At 44.2% G+C, this 20,043-nt stretch overlaps 1 protein-coding gene across 6 annotated transcripts in view; it reads right to left on the reverse strand.

Annotated features, from left to right (window-relative positions):
• LOC123745543 (DNA repair protein RAD51 homolog 2) overlaps positions 1–19,659 on the reverse strand; it is a 29,677-nt gene extending 10,018 nt beyond the window's left edge. For 2 of the 6 annotated variants that reach the window (XM_045726213.2, XM_045726163.1), the window contains exons 1-6: positions 19,534–19,659; positions 16,247–16,360; positions 15,981–16,092; positions 12,882–13,011; positions 7,725–7,835; positions 5,021–5,204 (exon numbers count right to left, since the gene is read on the reverse strand). In XM_045726213.2, the coding sequence (XP_045582169.1) occupies positions 5,021–5,204; positions 7,725–7,835; positions 12,882–13,011; positions 15,981–16,092; positions 16,247–16,360; positions 19,534–19,617 (735 nt within the window). In that variant the 5' untranslated portion in view covers positions 19,618–19,659. Of the gene's footprint in view, positions 1–5,020; positions 5,205–7,724; positions 7,836–12,881; positions 13,012–15,980; positions 16,093–16,246; positions 16,361–18,828; positions 18,949–19,533 lie in introns of all 6 variants that reach the window. The other 4 variants (XM_069321860.1, XM_069321859.1, XM_045726204.2 and 1 more) reach the window with 4 other exon arrangements.
• Positions 19,660–20,043: the final 384 nt, after the last annotated feature.

The raw sequence follows: 20,043 nt of genomic DNA on the forward strand, positions 1-20,043 counted from the left end.
GAGCCAAGGACCGCATCGAACCCCCTCAGTTCAAACAATGAACCACCGGGGAGCAGTCCGAATGGAGCCAGATCGTCCACCCTCAGGCGACCCAAATTCCCGGAAGAGCAAACCACACCACCGCGAACTCCCGCACAGTGCTGTGGGCTCGACCGAAGGATGGATCCCACCGCCCCTAGCCGGCCTGATGAGCACTGGTCACAAAGCCCCAGCCGAGAGACGATGTGTCCATGAACACATCGAGCGAGGGCTCGGGTAGGCGCCAAGGCACTGAACCCCGAAAAACCCAAAGAGGAAGCCGGCGATGCAGCAACCGACGCAAAGCCCCCGGGGTCCGAACCCAGCGATTGCAAGAGAGGTGGAAGGGACGTCCCCGAAGGAACCAGAACAGCTGACGAAGCCAAACAACCCAGCGGGTAGACCAACCGCTGGGTGACCCGGGAGCCCCCCAGAAACAGACGCAAGTGGGACCGCAGCCGGAGGAGAGACTCCGGAGGAAGAGACAAGGAAGCGGTCCGAGAGTCCCACAAATTGTCGCATTAACAGAGACTAAACTTGAAGAAAATATTTTAAACGAGGTCGTGTTCCCAAGGAGCTACTCAGTTTGGAGACGTGACAGGAAAACTAAGGGGGGAGAAGTGGCTGTGCTAGTGAAAGAACACCTGAAGGTAAGAGAATTAATGTTTGAAAACCCTAGAGATATTGACATAATGGCATTGCAGCTCTGTAATCAAGATGATAAGCTGATAATTTTAAATGCCTACAGCCCACCAGCAAGCAACACATGGACAAAGGAAGAACTGGATGACAAACGAGAGGGTCTCATAATGGTCATGAGAGAGATTATGGTAAGAGCTGACAAAGATAAATCCCAATTGTTGGTACTGGGGTACTTTAACTTTAAGGCAATAGACTGGGAGGCCTACGAGGCAAGAACAGAAGACATTTGGAGGCAGGTAGGTTTGTAAACCTCATCTAGGAAACATTCATGTATCAACACGTCAAGCAGGCCACAAGAATGAGGGAAGGGAATGTTCCGTCAGTAATGGATCTAGTATTCACCAGGAAAGAAGAGGTGGTATTTGACATTCAGTACCTTCCTCCCTTGGGAAAGAGTGATCACGTCCTCTTGGACATTAAATACGCTATGCGATATAATCTAGTAGAGAATGGGGACTGAAGCAGTTGTTAAACTCGATTTCAAGAGAGGACGCTATGGGAAACCAAGAAATTTTTTCTTGGGTATAATTGGACAGACTTGTTGCCAGTCAAGGAAGTAAATGAGATGTATGCCAAATTTTGCACAATATATGATGAAGGCACACAAACTTTCATACCAAAACAGACATGCAGACCTGGGAAACAGGGTTGATTCAACAGAAATTGGGTGGGGGGCCAGAGATCAAAAGACAAAAGCATGGAGTGGGGTTCTCTTTTTTCCTCTTCTGTGTACGAGTTGGATTTAGCATCTGCCCCTCCCCGGGTTCGGGTCCATGTTCCCTCGAGTGTGTCGGTTCCGTCTTTCTGGAGGTTTTCTGCATCCTACATCCAACCGTCTACAGTGCGGGCAGCCCTGGCGTCTTACCTCCTGCGTGACCTGGATTACGCCTCGGTGATGGTTCCGTTGTCTTTCAGGTTTGGGACTTCATTCTCTTTCTGGGTACATTACGAGGTTCCGGAGTTGTCCTGATTGGCGAACTGTCTATTTTTGCTTTGGAGGCTTGGCATTCTTTCTGTCATTCCCACATGCTTGAATGGAGCAAGGTCTCGATGGTGGTTCAAGTTTTCCTGGGGGGGGGGCACGACCTCGAGCACCTCAATGAGTGCTTGTTTGCTCCTGCCCTTCCCCGGGATGTTAGCGTTCTGCAGCTCCATGTGCAGGTTCCCTCCTTGTCGGCTGCGCAGGTGGCTGAGGACTTGCGTGCCCGTGGGCTCTTCGTTTCGACCTTGCACTTCTTTTTTTTCCTCCTGGAACTGTCTTCGGACTGGCTTGGGGAGTATGTCGAGACATTCAAGTCTGTTCCGGGGTCCAGTGCCATGGGCTCGGCAGCGCGCGCATCGTCTGCCTTCTTGAAGCAGTTTGGAGGGAGGACAGGCGGTAAGCCTGTCCTCCCTCCCTCCTTTCCTCCCTCCATCCATCCATCCATCCCTCCCTCCCTCCCTCTATCCATCCCTTCCTCCCTCTCTCTCCTTCCATCCCTCCCTCCCTCTCTCCTTCCCTCCCTCCCTCCCTCCTCCCCTCCTCCATACCTTCCTACTTCCCACCCCCCTCCTTCCCTCCATCCCTCCCTCCCTCCTCCTCTCCATCCCTCCCTCCTGCCCCCCCCCTCCTTCCCTCCACCCCTTCATCCCTCCCTCTATCTCTCCCTTCTTCCTTCCATCCCTCCCTCCCTCCTTCCCACCATCCCTCCCTCCCTCCTTCCCACCATCCCCCCCTCCATCTCTCCCTTCTTCCCACCATCCCCCCCTCCATCTCTCCCTTTTTCCCTCCATCCCTCCCTTCTTCCCTCCATCCAAAATTTTAAGAAAATCTGGTTAACTGGGTCAAGTGTGTTAGGCTTATCAGAGTGAGCCGGTCCCTTCCCCACCACCAACACCCCTTCCCCCCCCCCCCATACATCCCACACACATACTGTCTCTGCTTCACCTCAACTCAATATCAATCCCTCCATCCATCCATCCCTCCCTCCCTCCAACAATCCATCCTTCCATCCATCTCCATCCCCTCCCTGACTACTACCCAGCCTCTGCCTGCCTGCCTCCCTCCCTTCCTGCCTCCCTCCCAAGCTCTACCTGCTTGCCTGCCTCCCTCCCTCCCTACCTCTCCTTCCCTGCCTACCTCCCAGCCACTTCCTGCATGCCAGCCTACATTTCAGCCTCTCCATCTTTGCCTGCCTCCATCTATTTATTGCCTGTCTCTACTTCCTCATCACAAGTCAATTGTGATGAGGAAGTAGAGACAGGCAATAAATAGGCAAGAGAGAGCTGAGGAGCAAAGTAAGGTGTAGTAAAGGGGATAGTAATAATAATAAGAGCTGCAGAGGGCCTATTGCCCCATACGAGGCAGCTCCTATTATAACCACTGAATGAGAAGGAGATAGGAATAAGAGGATAGCAAGGGAGCGTAGAAGACAATGAACCGAAAAAGGGAGAAGAGAGAAAGAAAAGGAAAGAGAAAGAAAGATAAATGAAAGGGGTAGGCTTATGTTAGGTCACGTTTGTTAGAAAGATTAGAGCATTTGAGTATATACTGTGAAAGAGAAGAATCCACAGCAACAAAAGCCAGGACTCAAGTTCATGTTGGGTACATTGTGTATTAGAGCCGATTCAACAAGACGGCGTCTGTGTAGAGTAGAGGCAGGAAAGATTATTTTGGAGGAAGACCAATCAATGGGATGTACATGATGGTTTCCATAGGCCATTGCTCCTCATGCCTCTCTCAGGGGGCCAGGTTCTGGTTCATGGTCCCCAGTAGGCAGAACTACAAATCGACTGATGCCATGGTCTAATATATATATATATATATCAGCCTGGTAAGCTCCAGGAAGCCTCTGAGGCTCCCCACAAAAATATATGAAAAAGTGGACATAAACTGAATATTTACATTGTAAACGGTTTTGTGCACCATACAAGTTGACCGTGCATCATCCCAGCCCCATCTGTCAATGCCAGAACTCCCTGTTAGCAACAGATAACGCCCAAGCCAGACACTCAAAATGTTAACCTTGGATGTCTAAATAATCATATGAATGTATGTATGAATTTATCAATGTATGTATATTTCAATGAATGTATAAATTTATGTATCAGTGAATGAATATCCTCACCTAATTGTATGAATATATTAATGAATGAATTATGTATGAGCACGAACTATGGAAACTGCAGAAGGCCAATTGGCCCATATGAGGCAGCTCCAATTTATAACATAGATATAAATAGAACCTGCCTTGAATGGGCCAATAGGCCCATATATGAATTTCATATACTAGTACATAGGAGCTGCCTTCTATTTATATCCTCCCAAACCCATTCATTTATGGACTTATTGGCCCATACAAGGCAGCTCCTATTTATACAATATAGTATTCAAAATATAAAGAGGTGCTGCCTTGTATGAGCCAGTAGGCCTTCTGTAGTTCCTTTATTATTATATTCAAATAATGATTGATTGACCTGGTATACTTCATTACAAACAAATAGTTATGAAAACCATATGAACATAATTGGTATACATATGTAATTATAATGGAATTTTATACCATGATGATTACTGCATTGGCATAGTAACATATGCATTTGCATAATGTAATTGCACTTGTACAGTAAGCATTGATGAAACAATAGCAAGATTTTTTCCATATGTTAAGGTAAACTTCACTACATCCATATCAAGGTATTAAATCATATAGCATCATTAGTAGAAAACACAGACAACAATAGTTAAAATAAACGTATACTGACATGTATCTGCATTACCCTGTGAATCAATGTATTGTATGATTATAACAACAGTTTAAGAATTAATACACCTTAACAATTGACTATTTCACTATTTTTTTAATATAATAAAGTTCTCACTCCTTGAATGTATCTTATTTTTTGTACACAAGCTCCTTAACAAAATACTACACACCCAGGTTTGGCAAGGGGTCTCAGGAAATGTATTCCCACAAAATAGAGCCCACTGTAGTACAGTAGTCTATGTTCTCAACTCTCAATCAGGGATCCCAGGTTCAGTCCCAGGGCGAGACAGAAATGGTTGGGCTATTTCGTTTCACATGAATTCTCTGTTCACCTAGCAGTAAATAAGTATCCAGGAGTTAGGCAACTGTTGTGGGTTGCATCCTGGGGATGATCTCTTCAACCATGAAGAAACATCGATACAAGTTTAAGTACAGACTTGCTGTCCCTGACAATGGGAAACATTATTATTAAAATTAGCCGTCATGTAAATTGTGTGATTTTTACCTTTCTTGCAAACTATACTGTATACAGTACACCTATATGATTAACTTACACAGATATTGAGCTGTTGAGCTAAACACTTCAACTTAGCAGCCCAGGAAGCCAGTTGGTTGGTTCTGGCTATGTTAGAGAGCGAGGATGAAGAAGTTATCTCTTTGCGTGCTAAGGAGGCAATGGAATCGACTATTAACAGGCCAACATCTTTCTCAACAGCAATAACTTCTAGAGATTCTAATCTGAAATATTTCAGAAATTTTAAATTAGAAACAAAAATCCTTTGTTTATATACCACTTACAATAAAAAACTACCTTAGGGCAAAATTATTTAGATACAGTATTATAAAATATAAGTGGCAGTGAATATTTTGTGGTCCACATAGCTAATTAAATTTAAAATTTTCACCAGAGATTATCTAAACAAATCCATTAGCATCAGAAAGCAAAGCACATGGTCAGAGGATCCCTCAGTAGGTTACAATTTACTCCCTAGAAGTTTCACTACTACACATTGTTGGCTTATAACATTGGGCCATCAACATCTTCAAGCACTTTAGATAAAGGACGAAGAAAATTAGAAAGAATGTCCCACTACTTCAGTTTTATGTTCACAGCAAAGAGAACCACATTCTAATACACCATTCGGTAAACTTTAAAGAAAAGGCAGAATTTTTTTTTTGTGCCTTTAATCACACTGAAAGTGTTTCATCACAATGAAAGGTTTCAGTTTGAGCTTCTTGATGGTAACAAACATTTTCTCTTTTACAGTCGCTACTGGAAAATCCAGTAAGTTACTTTTCATTTTCATCACACTATCATTAGGTAAACACAAACCTCAAATTGTGCAGCTGCCCAAGTGAAACTACTCAAGCCAAGGAGGACCGTTATCAGATAAATTTGTGCAGTTGTTCTCCAATAGATCAACCATGACGGGGTCGGTCGGTCGGTCGAGCTCGGGCTCAGGCGCTCGCTCCCCCCCCCTCCCCTCTGCCCATTTGTTTCCGCCTCCACCGGGGATTGGACGCGGAACCTCAGGACTACAAATCCGAAGAGCTGTCCACTCTGAGAGGTCAGGACCCTCTCAGGGGCCTGACAACAGGCAAGAACTAGGTTCTTGCTTGATAATAGAACTGGAGTGTGTGGCACAGTAAAGACAAAACGAAGGGAAATGGCAGTGTTTGACAATGCTATTGAGGGAGGTGATTGCCAGCTGAGAAAAGCTGGTCAAATGCTGTCAGTGTGGTGGAAAGACAGGTGTGAAGTGAACATGTTGACCACCATTCACACTGGCACAATGGTGGACAATGGCAAAGTGAACAAAACCACCAAACAAATATATATACCAGATTGTGTTATGAACTATAACATAAACATGTGTTTGGTTTATAAATGTGATATGACGGTGGGGGCAGTCGAGTGTGTAAGGAAAAACGGTGAAGTGGACCAAGAAAATGTTTTTCCACCTTGTCAACGTAACAATAGTGTAGTTACAATATGCATCTTGTGAAAGCAGGTGGGACATGAAATTTCCGTGCATTTAGTTTTACTGTTTGACATAATTACTAGACAAGTTTGGCAAACCAATTCCTGGCACACAAAGGCCCATTCAGTACCCATTATTACACCATGCTCCCACACCAAAGCTTGCTTACAGGGTTTGCAACACACAATTTACCACCAACTGGAAAGCATGCAATAGGCCAGTGTGAGTGCATTGTGTGTAAGACCACACAAGAGAGAAAACCGAAACCTAAATGGGTGGGCCACCATGTGCAGCGTGTGCCGTCCCATTGTGCCATGTCAACTGTTTCCAAAAGTAGCACACTCTCCTGGACTTCTAAATGTCCAATAATGGTGCAAAAACATGTACATATTGAGTGAGTGAGTTTATACGTATATTGAAAACCAGCGTTGAGTGTAATGAAACGCCATTTTCTGGGCGAGTCCCGGAGGCTCCCCGGAGGTTACCGGGCTGATATGTATGTACTAGACAGTGGCATTAGTCAATTCAACTGGAGTTCTATGCCTGTAAGATGTGCCTACTGGGGTCCATGAGCCAGAACCTAGCCCCCTCAGAGAGGCACGAGGAGCAATGACCTATAGAAACCCCCTGTGGTTGGAAGCATTCTATGTCTGCCATCGACCTGGTTAGGCACCCAGAAAGGTAGGTGTCCCAAAACAAACACCACCTGGTTAAAAATTGCTATGGAAACCGAACTATCAAGTAGAACTCCCAATCCGAAAACAGGCAAACAAGCATGACGTTACAACCGCCACTATCTGCACAACTTCCCCTCCCTGCAAGAAGGTTGTCTCTGCGAGGAGGTTCCCCTCCCTGCAAGGAGGTTCTCTGGTTTTCTGTGGAGAGCCCCACCAGCTCCCCAGAGCTAACCACAGAAAATAAAAGAGGGACTTACCCAAGAGGCGCTGCCACTTGCACCATATCTCGAAGTCGAGACAACTGGCTGCAGCCTGCGACCCAAAGCGACATATGCCCTACTAGAGCCAGGAACATTAACAAGGTAACGGGCCGCCAGGACCCTGTTCGACCTCCAAAATCCTTGTGCTAGAATGTCAGCCCAAGATATATCACCAAAAACAGCAGCTAAAGCAATAATGCAGAAATAATGCGTTTCTGCATTACAGTATTATGATCTGATTTCTAAGGTTATAATATATGTTATTTGTTATTGTCATTACCCCCATTTCTCTCCTTCATGGGTGAGAAATGGGGTAATGGGAAATGGGTTAAGACTTACATTTCAGTGAGACTGCTAACTGTTTTTGGCTGGTAAAGGTAGATCTTTGAGAGGTATTTTGAAATTTCTGTTGTATGTTCTGGATACTTGTTGCTAATAATCTCAACTATTCTGTAAACAAGAAAAAAAAAAGAGGAAGATGATTTGTCACAATGATATAGTTATAGTTGCAGTAATAATTGACTTTAACATGAGATTCTGTTCATTAACAAGGACGACAAGCATACAAGGATGAAGGGAGACTGTGACCAAACATAAAACCAACATTGAATGTAGTGAAACACTATTTTCTGGGCAAGACCCAGAGGATTCCTGGAGCTATATCGGGCTGATGTGTATATATTAGACTGTGACAACAGTCAATCGATGGAGTTCTTAGCCTACTGGGGACCACGAGCCAGAACCTGGCCCCACTCAGAGAGGCACGAGGAGCAATGGCCTATAGACACTCCTATGTACAGCAGTTGGAAGCAGTCTATGTCTGCCATCTACCAGGTCAGGCACCCAGAGAGGTAGGAATCCCAAAACAAGCTACAGCTGGTTAAAAATTGCAAACCGAAAGCTGAACGAGCAAGCAGAACTCCCCAAAAAGAAAACAAGCATGACGTCACCACAGCTGCTGTCTACACAACTTTCCCCTCCCTGGGAGGGGGGCCACAGACCTCCCACGCCAGCTACTCAACCCCAGTTCAGAGGCTGAATATGAAAATGCAAAAAAATGCTGACCGAAGGGAGGGAGGTAGGGATGCCTCTGGGTCTCACACAGAAAATGGCGTTTCATTACATTCAACGCTGGTTTTGTGTGGAGAGCCCTTCCCGCTCCCCGGAGATACCTAACCAAGGATAAAGGAAAAAAGGGACTTACCCAGAAGACTGCCACCACTCGCTCCTCAACTCTAAGCAAGACAACTGGCTGCAACCTGCGACCCAAGACTACATACGCCCGAGAAGGGCCCAGAACATTAAGGAGGTACCGTGTGTCCAGGACCCTGTTCAACCTCCAAAAACTCCGTGCCCGAATGTCAGCCCAGGACATATTACCAAAAACAGAAGCCAAAGCCACAAACTTATGAATGTCGTGGACATGGGGATAGACCACAGGCTGGCTGGACCGAATAATCTTGCGGGACGACCTGGGAGACCTGCACCCTGGAACAGGGAAGAAGGGAGAACCGGGTCAACCCAAAGCGCATCCCCTGCCATGGAGGCTGTGACGCGCAAGTAATGGTGAAGAGCCGCAACCAGACGCAAAACATGGTGCACCCCCGGCCGAACCAATCAAGCATCAACAACCTAACAACCCCTCCGGAAAACAGCCGTCTCATTCTTCACTAGAAAATAAGGAAACGGCTGCAAACAAACAAACTGACCACCAGGACCAAAAGAGCAGAAACCCCTGTGCCGGAGAAGAGCATGAAGCTCCCCGACCCGACCCTCCAGAGGCCAATGCCAACAAGAAAAAAGCCTTAGAAAAGCAGTCCTGAACCGAAGGACTGTCACCACAAACCAAGGAGAAGAGAGAAAAGAGAGCACCCGGTCTAAAGACCAGGATGGCTCAGGTGGCGTATAAGCAAGCCGAAGGTGAAACAACGCCCGAGAACCGGTGGGAAGAGGTACAGGTAACCCCACCGCGACCAATCCAGTCGAAAGACATCGACAACAACGGCCTCGCAGTTGGGTAAGGGCGCCGCATATGCCAGAAGATGTATCGACCAAGCCGAAGCGAAGAGGTCCACCTCCAGGTGCTTGAACGTCCAGCAGAGCCAACGGAACAAGTCAACATCAACCGACCATTCCGTGGACAGGGGAATGAAACAGGACAGGCTATCAGCCAGTATGATGGACACTCCCTGGACATGAACTGCCAGGAAAGCCAAACCCCGAGAATTCAGCAGAGAAGTCATCCGAAGCGACCAGCCCCAAAGAGACATGGACTGCATCAAACTCCCACTGTTCAGACAATGAACCACAGGGAAGCAGTCCAAATGAAGCCGGATCATCGATCGCGAATGCCACACCGTCGCAAACTCCCACGCTGCGCTGTGAGCCCGATGGAAGGACAGACTCCACCGACCCTGGCCAGCCTGGTAAGCACTGGTCACAAAGCCCCAGCAGAGACAACGCATCTGTGAACACATCGACGAGGGCTCGGTTAGGCGCCACAACACAGCAGCCGATGCAGGGCCCCCGGGGTCCGAACCCAGTGATTGCGAAAACGGTGGAAGGGATGTCCCTGAAGGAATCAGAACAACTGCCGAAGCCAGATTTGACCCAACGGGTCGACCAGTACGGCGAAGTTCACACTCCTGGACAGCTGCTCGAACAACCGACTCGTGATCCGGGTGCCCTCCAAAAACAGCTGAAGGCGGGATCACAGCCACAGCAACGCCGCAGGAGGGAGAGACAAGGAAGTGATCCGAAAGTCCCACACAAGACGCAGCCAAGTCCGAACCTGAGAGGGAACCAAATGGGACTTCCTCCAGTTTACCAAGAACCCGAACACGGCAAGCTGGGACAGAACCAAATCTATGGCGAGCAGACACACTGACTGGCTGGGAGCCCAGATCAGTCAGTCATTGAGGTAAGCCAGAACCCGAACCCAAGCAACTAGACGAAGCCGCTTGCAGAAAATGCACCACCGCAGACTCTACAAACAGCAACGGACAAAAAGGGGATGAAAATCTAAGAGCCAGGGGCCCAAAGAGTGGATGACCACTGCCTGCCAGCACACAAAGCACGAAGCAAAGAACAGAGACACCGCTTCTTACAGAATTGGCGCAAACAACTTCAACAAGGCAGTCAACGCCCGAGCCGTTGAGGCAAGCGCACCAAACGCAGGCCCTGAACCTAGCTCCTCCACATTTTCTTCGAGCCAGTCTGAAGACAGCTCCAGGAAGAAAAAGCAGTGCAAGATTGACGCCAAATGCCCACGGGCGCCCAAATCCTCGGCCACCTGGGATGCCGAATGGGAAGGAACCTGCACGTGAAGCTGCACCTGGCCAATATCATGAGGAAGCACGGGGGGCTAACAAGCATGCATTGAGGTGCTCAAACTTGCCCCCCAGGTAAACCTGAATGACCGCAGTCAACTCCCACCATTCCAGCGTGCGGGCCCAACAAAACGCATGCCACGCCCCCCCAATGAAAAGAAAGGACAGTTTGCCAGCCAAGAAGACTCCAGCAGCTCGTAGTGCACCCAGTAAGGAAAAAAAGGAGCCAAACTCAAAAGAAAAAGGATTCAGTATCAAGGCATAATCCGGGTTTCGCAGGAGGTAAGCTGCAAGGGCCTCCTGCACCTCCCTCGGCGGGATGCGGGAAGTTGAAAACCTCTAGAAGGAGGGAACCCGGGGAGGAGTCGAACTCATATCAAACTCGTACAAGGAGGGGGGTGGAGATAGGAAAACCCCTTCCCCTGTAACAACAAGTCCTGCACCAAGGGTACCAACACCCAAGTGGGGTCAAGCGAGGCCCAAGCCCCCTTCCCCACATTAACTCCTCCCCAGCCTCGAAATCCTCCATGTTAAGACCCGGGGCTGAGCAGTCCTCCAGCCCTCTGCCTCAGGAGAAAGGCAGAGTCCACCAGAAAAGCAGGGATGAAAGGGCGGGGGGGGGGGAAGGGGCAATCCGGAAGGGGCAGTCCCCGAATCCACCCGAGTTTCACCACCAAGAAAACCCTGCCCCGACTCCAAAACCCTCAGACGTTTGGGAGCCGAGAGCAGGAGAGTGGAGGGGGGGAGCAGGATGAACCACAGCAGGGGAAGGTCAAGGGGGCACAGACAAAACCAAAGTCGAGGTGACTAACACTCCCCCCCCCCAAATCCGGGTCGTGGAGCAGTCACAGAGCATCCAGAAAGGCAACCAACCTAAATCGCACATGCAACGCTGAAGCTGCCTGCATCTGTATATCAACATCTGTGGACTGGGTTAATTGGAGTACAAGCAAGGAAAACCACTCGCAGGACTCCGGGTCAAAAGTGTCATTGACCCAACAAGTAGCATGGCAGAGGCAAAGACGGTGAGTGTCACCCTGAGACAAGAGGACAGAGCAACCTTCAAACACGCACGAAGCGAGGTGGGACTCTCAGATCTCCTCCATCAGACCCAGGGCTATCCCAGAGCTACCAAGCAAACAAACAAATCCTGAACCCCTGTGACGTGTGCAATCACGGGCACCTAGCGGAGGGCCACCAAAATTATACGAGTGGTCCTACAGCCACACCATGCAAACAAAAGAAAAACCCTGTAAAAGCACAATGTCTCCAGGGAAACAGAAACGGTCGCTATGCATATATCAGACAGCTGCGCAGTACCTTGCGCCCCAGCCAGCAATAATATTACCTTCTATCCAAGGTCAAACAGGAGAAAGAACAACCTCAGCTGAACCCCAGGGGCGGGCAATTACCGAGCAGCAAAAGAACCACAAGAAGGTAGCCTTCCAAACGGTTCATGGAAGATAACCCTAAACCACAAGGGTAATACTTACAGGGCACCTAGGGAAGGTTGCCCCTAGGTGCATGCAGCCCCAGTACTCTTGTATTACTTCTGGCTCACACACCACCACACAGAAGAACAACACCGCTATGGACAGAACAGTTCAAAAGGATGGAGCCAGAATCGATCATCCGCCACCAAACACAACAGCCTGTGAACTGGGGTTTGGGTAACTGATGTGGGAGATCTTTGTAACCCCCTTCCCCCTACCAAGGAGGGGGGGAGTTGTGCAGGCAGCAGCACGACAGCTGTGGTGATGTCATGCTTGTTTACTTGTTTTCGATTGGGGAGTTCTGCTTGCTAGTTCGGCTTTCGGTTAGCAATTTTTAACCAGCTGTAGTTTGTTTTGGAATTCCTGCCTTTCTGGGTGCCTAATCTGGTAGATGGCAGACACAGACTGCTTCCAATTACACGGGGGTGTCTATAGGCCATTGCTCCTCGTGCCTCTCTGAGGGGGGCTAAGTTCTGGCGCTGGTCCCCGGTAAGCTTAGAACTCCATCGATTGACTGTTGCCACAGTCTAATATATACACATCCGTCTGGTATAACTCCATTTTTGTGGAGAGCCGAAAGGGCTCTCCACAGAAATGGTTTGAGAACATCATATAATTGAAGAGAAACATGCACTAGACAATATTATTGTTCATTGATGAATATAATTACTCACCGTTCAGGTCTAAAGGCTGTTTCTGTATCAATATACATTGTTGTAATATTGTTACTGCTGTCTCTCTTTGCTATGACTGTGAGGATAGCTATATATAGGCACCACTGGGTTTTGCCAACTCCTGATGGACCTGGAACAATACAAATCTAAATTCACTTCCTTTCATCTATATTAAGCACTTAAACTTCAACCAAACTACTGTCTATATTTATTATCAGTCAGAAGTGCACAAATTCTAAGGAAAATAATTTTTTTAATATATAGATATTGAAAAATTAAATAATTTGCCCTCAATATTGACATTAAATGTAGCAATAATGAAAGTCCCGGTGGCTAAGTGGCAAGACACTCGCCAGGCTTTTCGCGAGTGCTTTGGCCTGGGTCTGTATCCTGATCGGGGAGGATTTACCGAGCTCCAATCCTTAACTTTAGCCTCTGTTTATCCAATAGTAAAATGGGTACCTGGTTGTTAAATGATTTGCAGGGTCATATTCTGGGGAAAATTACGATCAAGGACTTTCCCGAAACGTTATGCGTGTTAGTGGCTGAACAAGAATGTAAGAACTCTTGTACAGTATAAAAAAAAAAAAAAAAAAAAAAAAAATTAACAAACTAAGGCCAGGATTGCAATAGTATTCAAAACCCCTTTACCAAAATTAAATACAATGTGCTCTAGATTTTCCCATCTAATTACCCAAATCTCTGAACTGGCAGTACCAGAACCTATACAAGTCTCCTTGTAATTTGTTTTCCCACAGTTGTAGGACAGGATGCCTGTTCGGTTTATGGTTTATTAAGGTCCTCTTAGGCCAAGTACTAACTCCCAGGATGCAACCCACTACCAAGATGAACAACCCAAACAAATAAAAATCACAAATGATGCTACGCTCCAATGAAAATGGTTTAGAACCTGCTAATCAACAAACAACTCTGAAGAAACTAATCCATACTTATGTCTACCCCAATAAAGGCAATGGACTACCAGATAGCAGCCTAAGCTCCCAGGGTATTGGGGTGAGTAAGTCCTCCAACTCACGAGCTGAAGCACAAACTACACACCACTAACTGGGATTCCAGGTTGGGAACGAAGAGCTACCAAGGTATATTTCATTGCTTAACACTATAATTCTGGGTTTGCACTCCTCAGCTTATTCACCCAAGCTGATCTATCAGGATCCAGAGCCAGAATTTGTCCCTCTCTCCGAGGTGATAAGAGCTTAGCTACTATCAAATAAGTAATATCAGCAACTACCTCCCCGCCCCATCTACTACCAGCTGGTAACGGCACCACTCCTAGGCCAAAAATAAACTTACCCACAACGTGGTAACAGCAAGTTACTGAGAATGAAACTAAAATTGGGCATTTCTTTATGGCAATTATGACATACTTTAAATGTAAAGTGCTCATAGGCCATTGCTCCCTGCACCTCTCTGAAGGGGCCAGGTTCTGGCTTATGGTTCCTGGTAGGCATAAGGACTCCTGTGACTTATGGCCTCAAACTAATATAGCACATATCAGTTTGGATAGCTTCAGGGAACCAACAGGGCTTCCCACAAAATGAACAAAACATTCTCCTGGCCACCTTGAAGACAAAGATTAGAAATCCTATATGCACAAACAGGAAGAGACCCACAAGATGCAAGCGTCAGGAAAGAGAGAAGATGGGGGGAGGCATGTGAGTGGGTCTGGAAACCAATCCTGAATAAGAGACATGGCCCCCCAAAGCTCTCCACATAGAAAAAAGTACCACCAGCAAATCTAATCCAGCTTAAGAGTGACCACCACAAACAACAACTGATCAGACACGCTAGCGTACATGCTTGTGAAATATAATAAGCATGCCCTGAATGTCAGTTCATCCTCCTGTTTTGATAGTACTTATAGGAAGGATGAGACCCATAGTACATATACTGACATACGTTGCAATTAGAAAGTAGAAATCGGTACTATTAAATTCGGACAAACCGGAAAACAATTTTCTACTTATGTTGCAAATACCAACTAACCTAACATTCTTAGGCCTAATACATGCCATCTGAGGCCTAGTATAGTATATGTGTGCAAGGCCTATGAATATTGAAGTTTATTTTTAGCTTAATTTTTTCAGACTCTACAAATTGAATAGTACAAAGTTCTGCTATCTAATTTCTTAATACATCAATGTTTGTACTATGGTGCATAAAGTTACAAAAAGCATTATCTTGTGAGGGGGGGGTAAAAAGCCAGCCACTTGTGGGAGGTGAAAGTGGCAGGCAAATGTAGAGACTGGGTGGTCGGGACCCTGGGGGTCCTGGTGGTGGCTGGAGGAGTTAAGGTAGTGTGTAGTACTTACCTAGTTGTGCTTGTGGGGCTTGAGCTTTGGTTTTTTTGTCCTGCCTCCCAACTGTCAATCATATCTACATTTGAAACTGTTCACTGATAGTAGGTTAATCTTTATTCTCCACATGCTCTCCTGCCCCCTTTGTGGAGACAAGATATTGATGAATAAATCCACAAGGGCCGTGATGAGGGTTCGACCTTATGTCCAGGATGATCCCAGGCGCACCGTAATCCCTCATCACGGCCCTTGTGGATTTATTCACTTGATATATCACGCTTTTGTGATTTCCATGTGTAAGATATTGATTCTTGTTCCAGGTGGGCTAAGAGTGTCTCAGGAGCTTGATATTTGGGGTGGCACTGAGATACCAAAGCAATAAGCTCCTTGAAGCTTATTGCTTCAATAAGCTTCAAGGAGGGGTCAGCCCGGAAAAAAAACTGCAAATCTTCTAATATTTTAAATATATACTGTATTAGTATAAACAATCTTAGAAATAGTTGCGAGGTGTAAATATGAAAGTTTGAAGAATGCGTTCTGGGCAGTATTGGTGTTATTACTTGGATAATATCTGTTGACTGGGGTGATTATGTTGTTGACATGTCAGCATGAAGAGTCCAGGCACCACTTTTGCAGGCCAAAGCACTTGGTTCAGTATTACAGGATGATGAAATTGTTTTCTAAGCACCTAAAAAGGTTTCAGTATTTGGCAAACTTAACCAACCCAAGCATAAAATGTCAATACAGTCAAAGTTTTTCTCCAGTACCTTGAGCAACTAACCTGCAAATTCTGTGAGGGAGCCTGCATGAAGGCCACCATGCAGCATAGAGTCTAAAGTATCTGTTCCCAGCCAGTAACTGCCTTTTCTCTCTTCTTCACTTAAATCAAAGGCCTGCATAATATTTGCATAAAGTAATAACATATGAATATTCTATATACAATGAATGGTGGGAAAACCCATTTCTAATAGTCATGCAAATATACTTCATGTAATACTTCATAAAAACTAAAAAAAATCAGTAATAAATAATCCTCGCTTAACTTACTGTTACATGTTTTGGGATACAGACATTGAACAATTTGTCCATAAACAGCTTACATTCATCAGCGCTCATATTAAGCAGTGTCATCACTTGTAGTGGAGGCAGGGAGAGTACATCCTGTTCAAGATACCAATGGAGTTCACATACGTTACAACCATACACTATTGTAGGAAAAGATGTGCAAAATGTAGAAAGCCTCTTGATCAGTTTGAGTTTACACAGTTGTTTATAAAGATGTGGGTCCTTTAATTCCAAAATTGTACATGCTAATTGTTGAATGGAAATTCCAATATAAAGTACAAAAATAAAAATTATTATATTTTTATTTACAACTCTGTGCCAGATGTAAATTTACCAGAATTTACCCGAGGGCCATCATCTCTAGTAAGTAATTACCAAAGGAAGACACCAACCATTTCTAGTAGCCTTGACAAGGACAGGAAGCCAGTAGTTTGTCAAAGCTCCCACACCCCCTATTCTTCAGAGGATTTTTTCCAGGATCTTTAACACTTGCACTGCACCTAAAGATATTCTTGCTGCTTTCAGAAATGAAGGTAGCTCTCCGGTGCTTATGTTGGTATAGCCAAGCCTTAGGATTCACATCAGGCCTTTGAGACTAATGCTGACCTATTGGGAGCCAAGACCAAAATCTGGCACTTTCTAAGATGTGTACACAGCTTGCAAATCCCAAAACTGAGAAAAGTAACCAGAAAGGTTAGACAAAACAACCTTCTGCTTTAAAAAATTAAATTTTCAATGAGGAACAAATAAATCAGTCATTGCTGCAAGTGATAACCTTAACCCTGAGCACAAACAGATGACAACACAGGCCACCCGGTCTAACTTATTCATGAGCCACCAGTACTGAACCCCATGGAAAATAAAGAAACAGGGAGATACTGAAAGGGGCCAACTAGAAAGGGGGTTTTCAATACATTCAACACTTAAATTCTGGAAAAAGTAAGCTCTCTGGGGCTTACTCCCAACAATAATATCTCATCAGAGGACAGCTTGCTAAAAAGAAATATCATAGGAAAGCCCAGAAAAGCCAGAAAAGATTTAGCTAAGGTATAGGCTAGCAAAGGAGCAGCAGCTGCCCAATAAACACCAAAGCCCCACATAAACATAGTAAAGAAATGACCAAATAAATTGCCAAAATCCTTGAGCATGGAAAGCAGCTGTGATTAGAATAAAATAACACCAAAGCAATGAAGGGTCCACACCACAGAAAAAATAAATCAATAGTCCACACCACAGAAAAAAATAAATAAATAGTCCACCGGAGAATCTAGGATAGCCACGCTATAGACCCAGGGCAAAAGGCAGCTGGCAGAAGAGAGCTGCCACCTGGACAATTAACTGGAGCAGCCAGACATGGACAGAATGCCAAAAGGCACTTGGGGTGAGATGAAATGTAGAAACACCACAAAATTCCAACCCCAAAAGGACCTGACGAGTAGAACCAGTGGAGAGGTATACAGTAGTTAAGTGCTTGCCTGCCTAGGCAAGGCAAGCACTTAACTTGCCTGCCTAGACAAGGCAAGGCCTGCCTTGCTTCACTCTTGTGCCTAGTGGCACAAGAGTGAAGCAGGCAGGCAGAACCCATGGTTGGGTAGGTTGGGTTCGGTCATATATCTCCTTTAGTTGTAACTCAAATTAAAAAAAAATAACTCATACATAATGAAATTGATAGCTTTATCATTTTATAAGAAAAAAATTAGAGTAAATATTGAAATTCAGTAAAACTTGACTTATTAGGCAAATCAGCCCTTGCATAGTAGGCCAAGAACTGCATTCTGGCTACTAGGTACAAAATAAATAAATAAATAAATATATATATATATACTGTATATATATATATATATATATATATATATATATATATATATATATATATATATATATATATATATATATATATATATGTATATATATACTGTATATATATATATATATATATATATATATACTGTATATATATATATATATATATATATATATATATATATATATATATATATATATATATATATATATATATATATATATATATATATATATATATATATATATATATATATATATATATATATATACATACATACATACATACATACATACATACATACATACATACATACATACATACATACATACATACATACATACATACATACATACACACACACACTGTATATATATATATCCAAAAATTAAGTATCATTTATAAAGCCTGCTGACTTGTAAGGAAATTTATTTATAACCAAATAAACAATAATGAAGGATTCAGGACAAAAATATAAAATATATGGCATAGATATTTGATACTGTATTTTTTAACCAAAAATGCTGCATACTAAATCCTACACAACATCCATTTTAAGTACTGTATACTATACAGTATGTTTGTAAATACAGTACTGTCCAATGCCATGTAGTTAATCTGATTATATTGAATGTTTTAATAGTAAAATAAATAAACAACCACTATTCTCATTAGTGATTCACTGTTATTGCAAGATTTTCTTGACTAAAAATTCAATATAATAATTTAGTAGAGAATGAAGTACAATACCGGTACATACTTCATTTAGTCTCCGTGGTGTAGTGGTAAGACACCTCCCTGGCGTTCCGCGAGCGCTTTGTCATGGGTTCGTATCCTGGCCGGGGAGAATTTACTGGGCACAAATCCTTAACTGTAGCCTCTGTTTAACTCAACAGTAAAATGGGTACTTAGTTGTAAAAACGATTGTTCATGGGGGTCGTATTCCAGGGACCATAGGATTAAGGACTTGCCTGAAATGCTACGCATACTAGTGGCTGTACAAGAATGTAACAACTCTTGTATATATCTAAAAAAAAAAAAAAAAGTACTGTATCTTGCCCAAGAGTTTTGGAGGGTCCCGGACATACAGTCAGGTTCCTTCTCCACTTACAACTCGGATTTCCGGGTTCGAATCCCAGTCGAGACAGAAATGTTTGGGCTCATGTCCTATCACCTAATGCACCTATTCACCTACCAATAAATAGGTACCCAAGAGTTTGGGAGCTTGTTATGGGGCTACATCCTGGGGAGTCGGTAATTCTTGGAGGGACCTCGATATAACCCTAACATGTATAATTATATATACACTGGTTGCCTGTCCCCAAACTTAATTAATTATTATTATTATAATGGAGACAGACACTGGGGCGACAGTTCCTCCCACCATTCCTGGCTGTCGCAACAACTCTCGATTAAGACATATATATGGAACTAAATGACAGCAAAAAACATGCTAATGATCAACCTTGACAGTCTTTAATGATGATCTTGCTATCCTGTCCTTCAGGTCTTGATCTATGGGTAACTTGGCCAGTCTCATGAAGGCCATGTTCGGACGGGCCGCCCAGCCTCTGACGTCACGGCTCAAGGTCTTTATTTACACAAGAATTTTCATAAATAACACTTTTGTATATATATCGTAATTTTTTAGTGTGCTGTCATTCACTAAATATAATTCTTTTAATTACAGTTTTATAATGTTTAAATAACAATGACGTACGTTTATAAGGGCGGCCCATAAGTTATTTTACCGTAATACTACTTTATTTCATTCCTTTTATACTAAAATATTTAGTTTTATTAGTTAATTATTTTATTTTTATTATTTTGTTTTAACAATTTTATTATTTCATTATTTTATTTTATTCAATTCCTTTCTTTATTATGCACCCCATACCCATCCCGTGGGCGGTGGTGTAAAGGATTACACAGGCACATAATCGGTTCAGGAACTCAACCCTCTAGTTCGTTTAGC

Source organism: Procambarus clarkii, chromosome 10 (genome assembly GCF_040958095.1).
Source record: "Procambarus clarkii isolate CNS0578487 chromosome 10, FALCON_Pclarkii_2.0, whole genome shotgun sequence".
Classification (NCBI taxonomy): domain Eukaryota; kingdom Metazoa; phylum Arthropoda; class Malacostraca; order Decapoda; family Cambaridae; genus Procambarus; species Procambarus clarkii.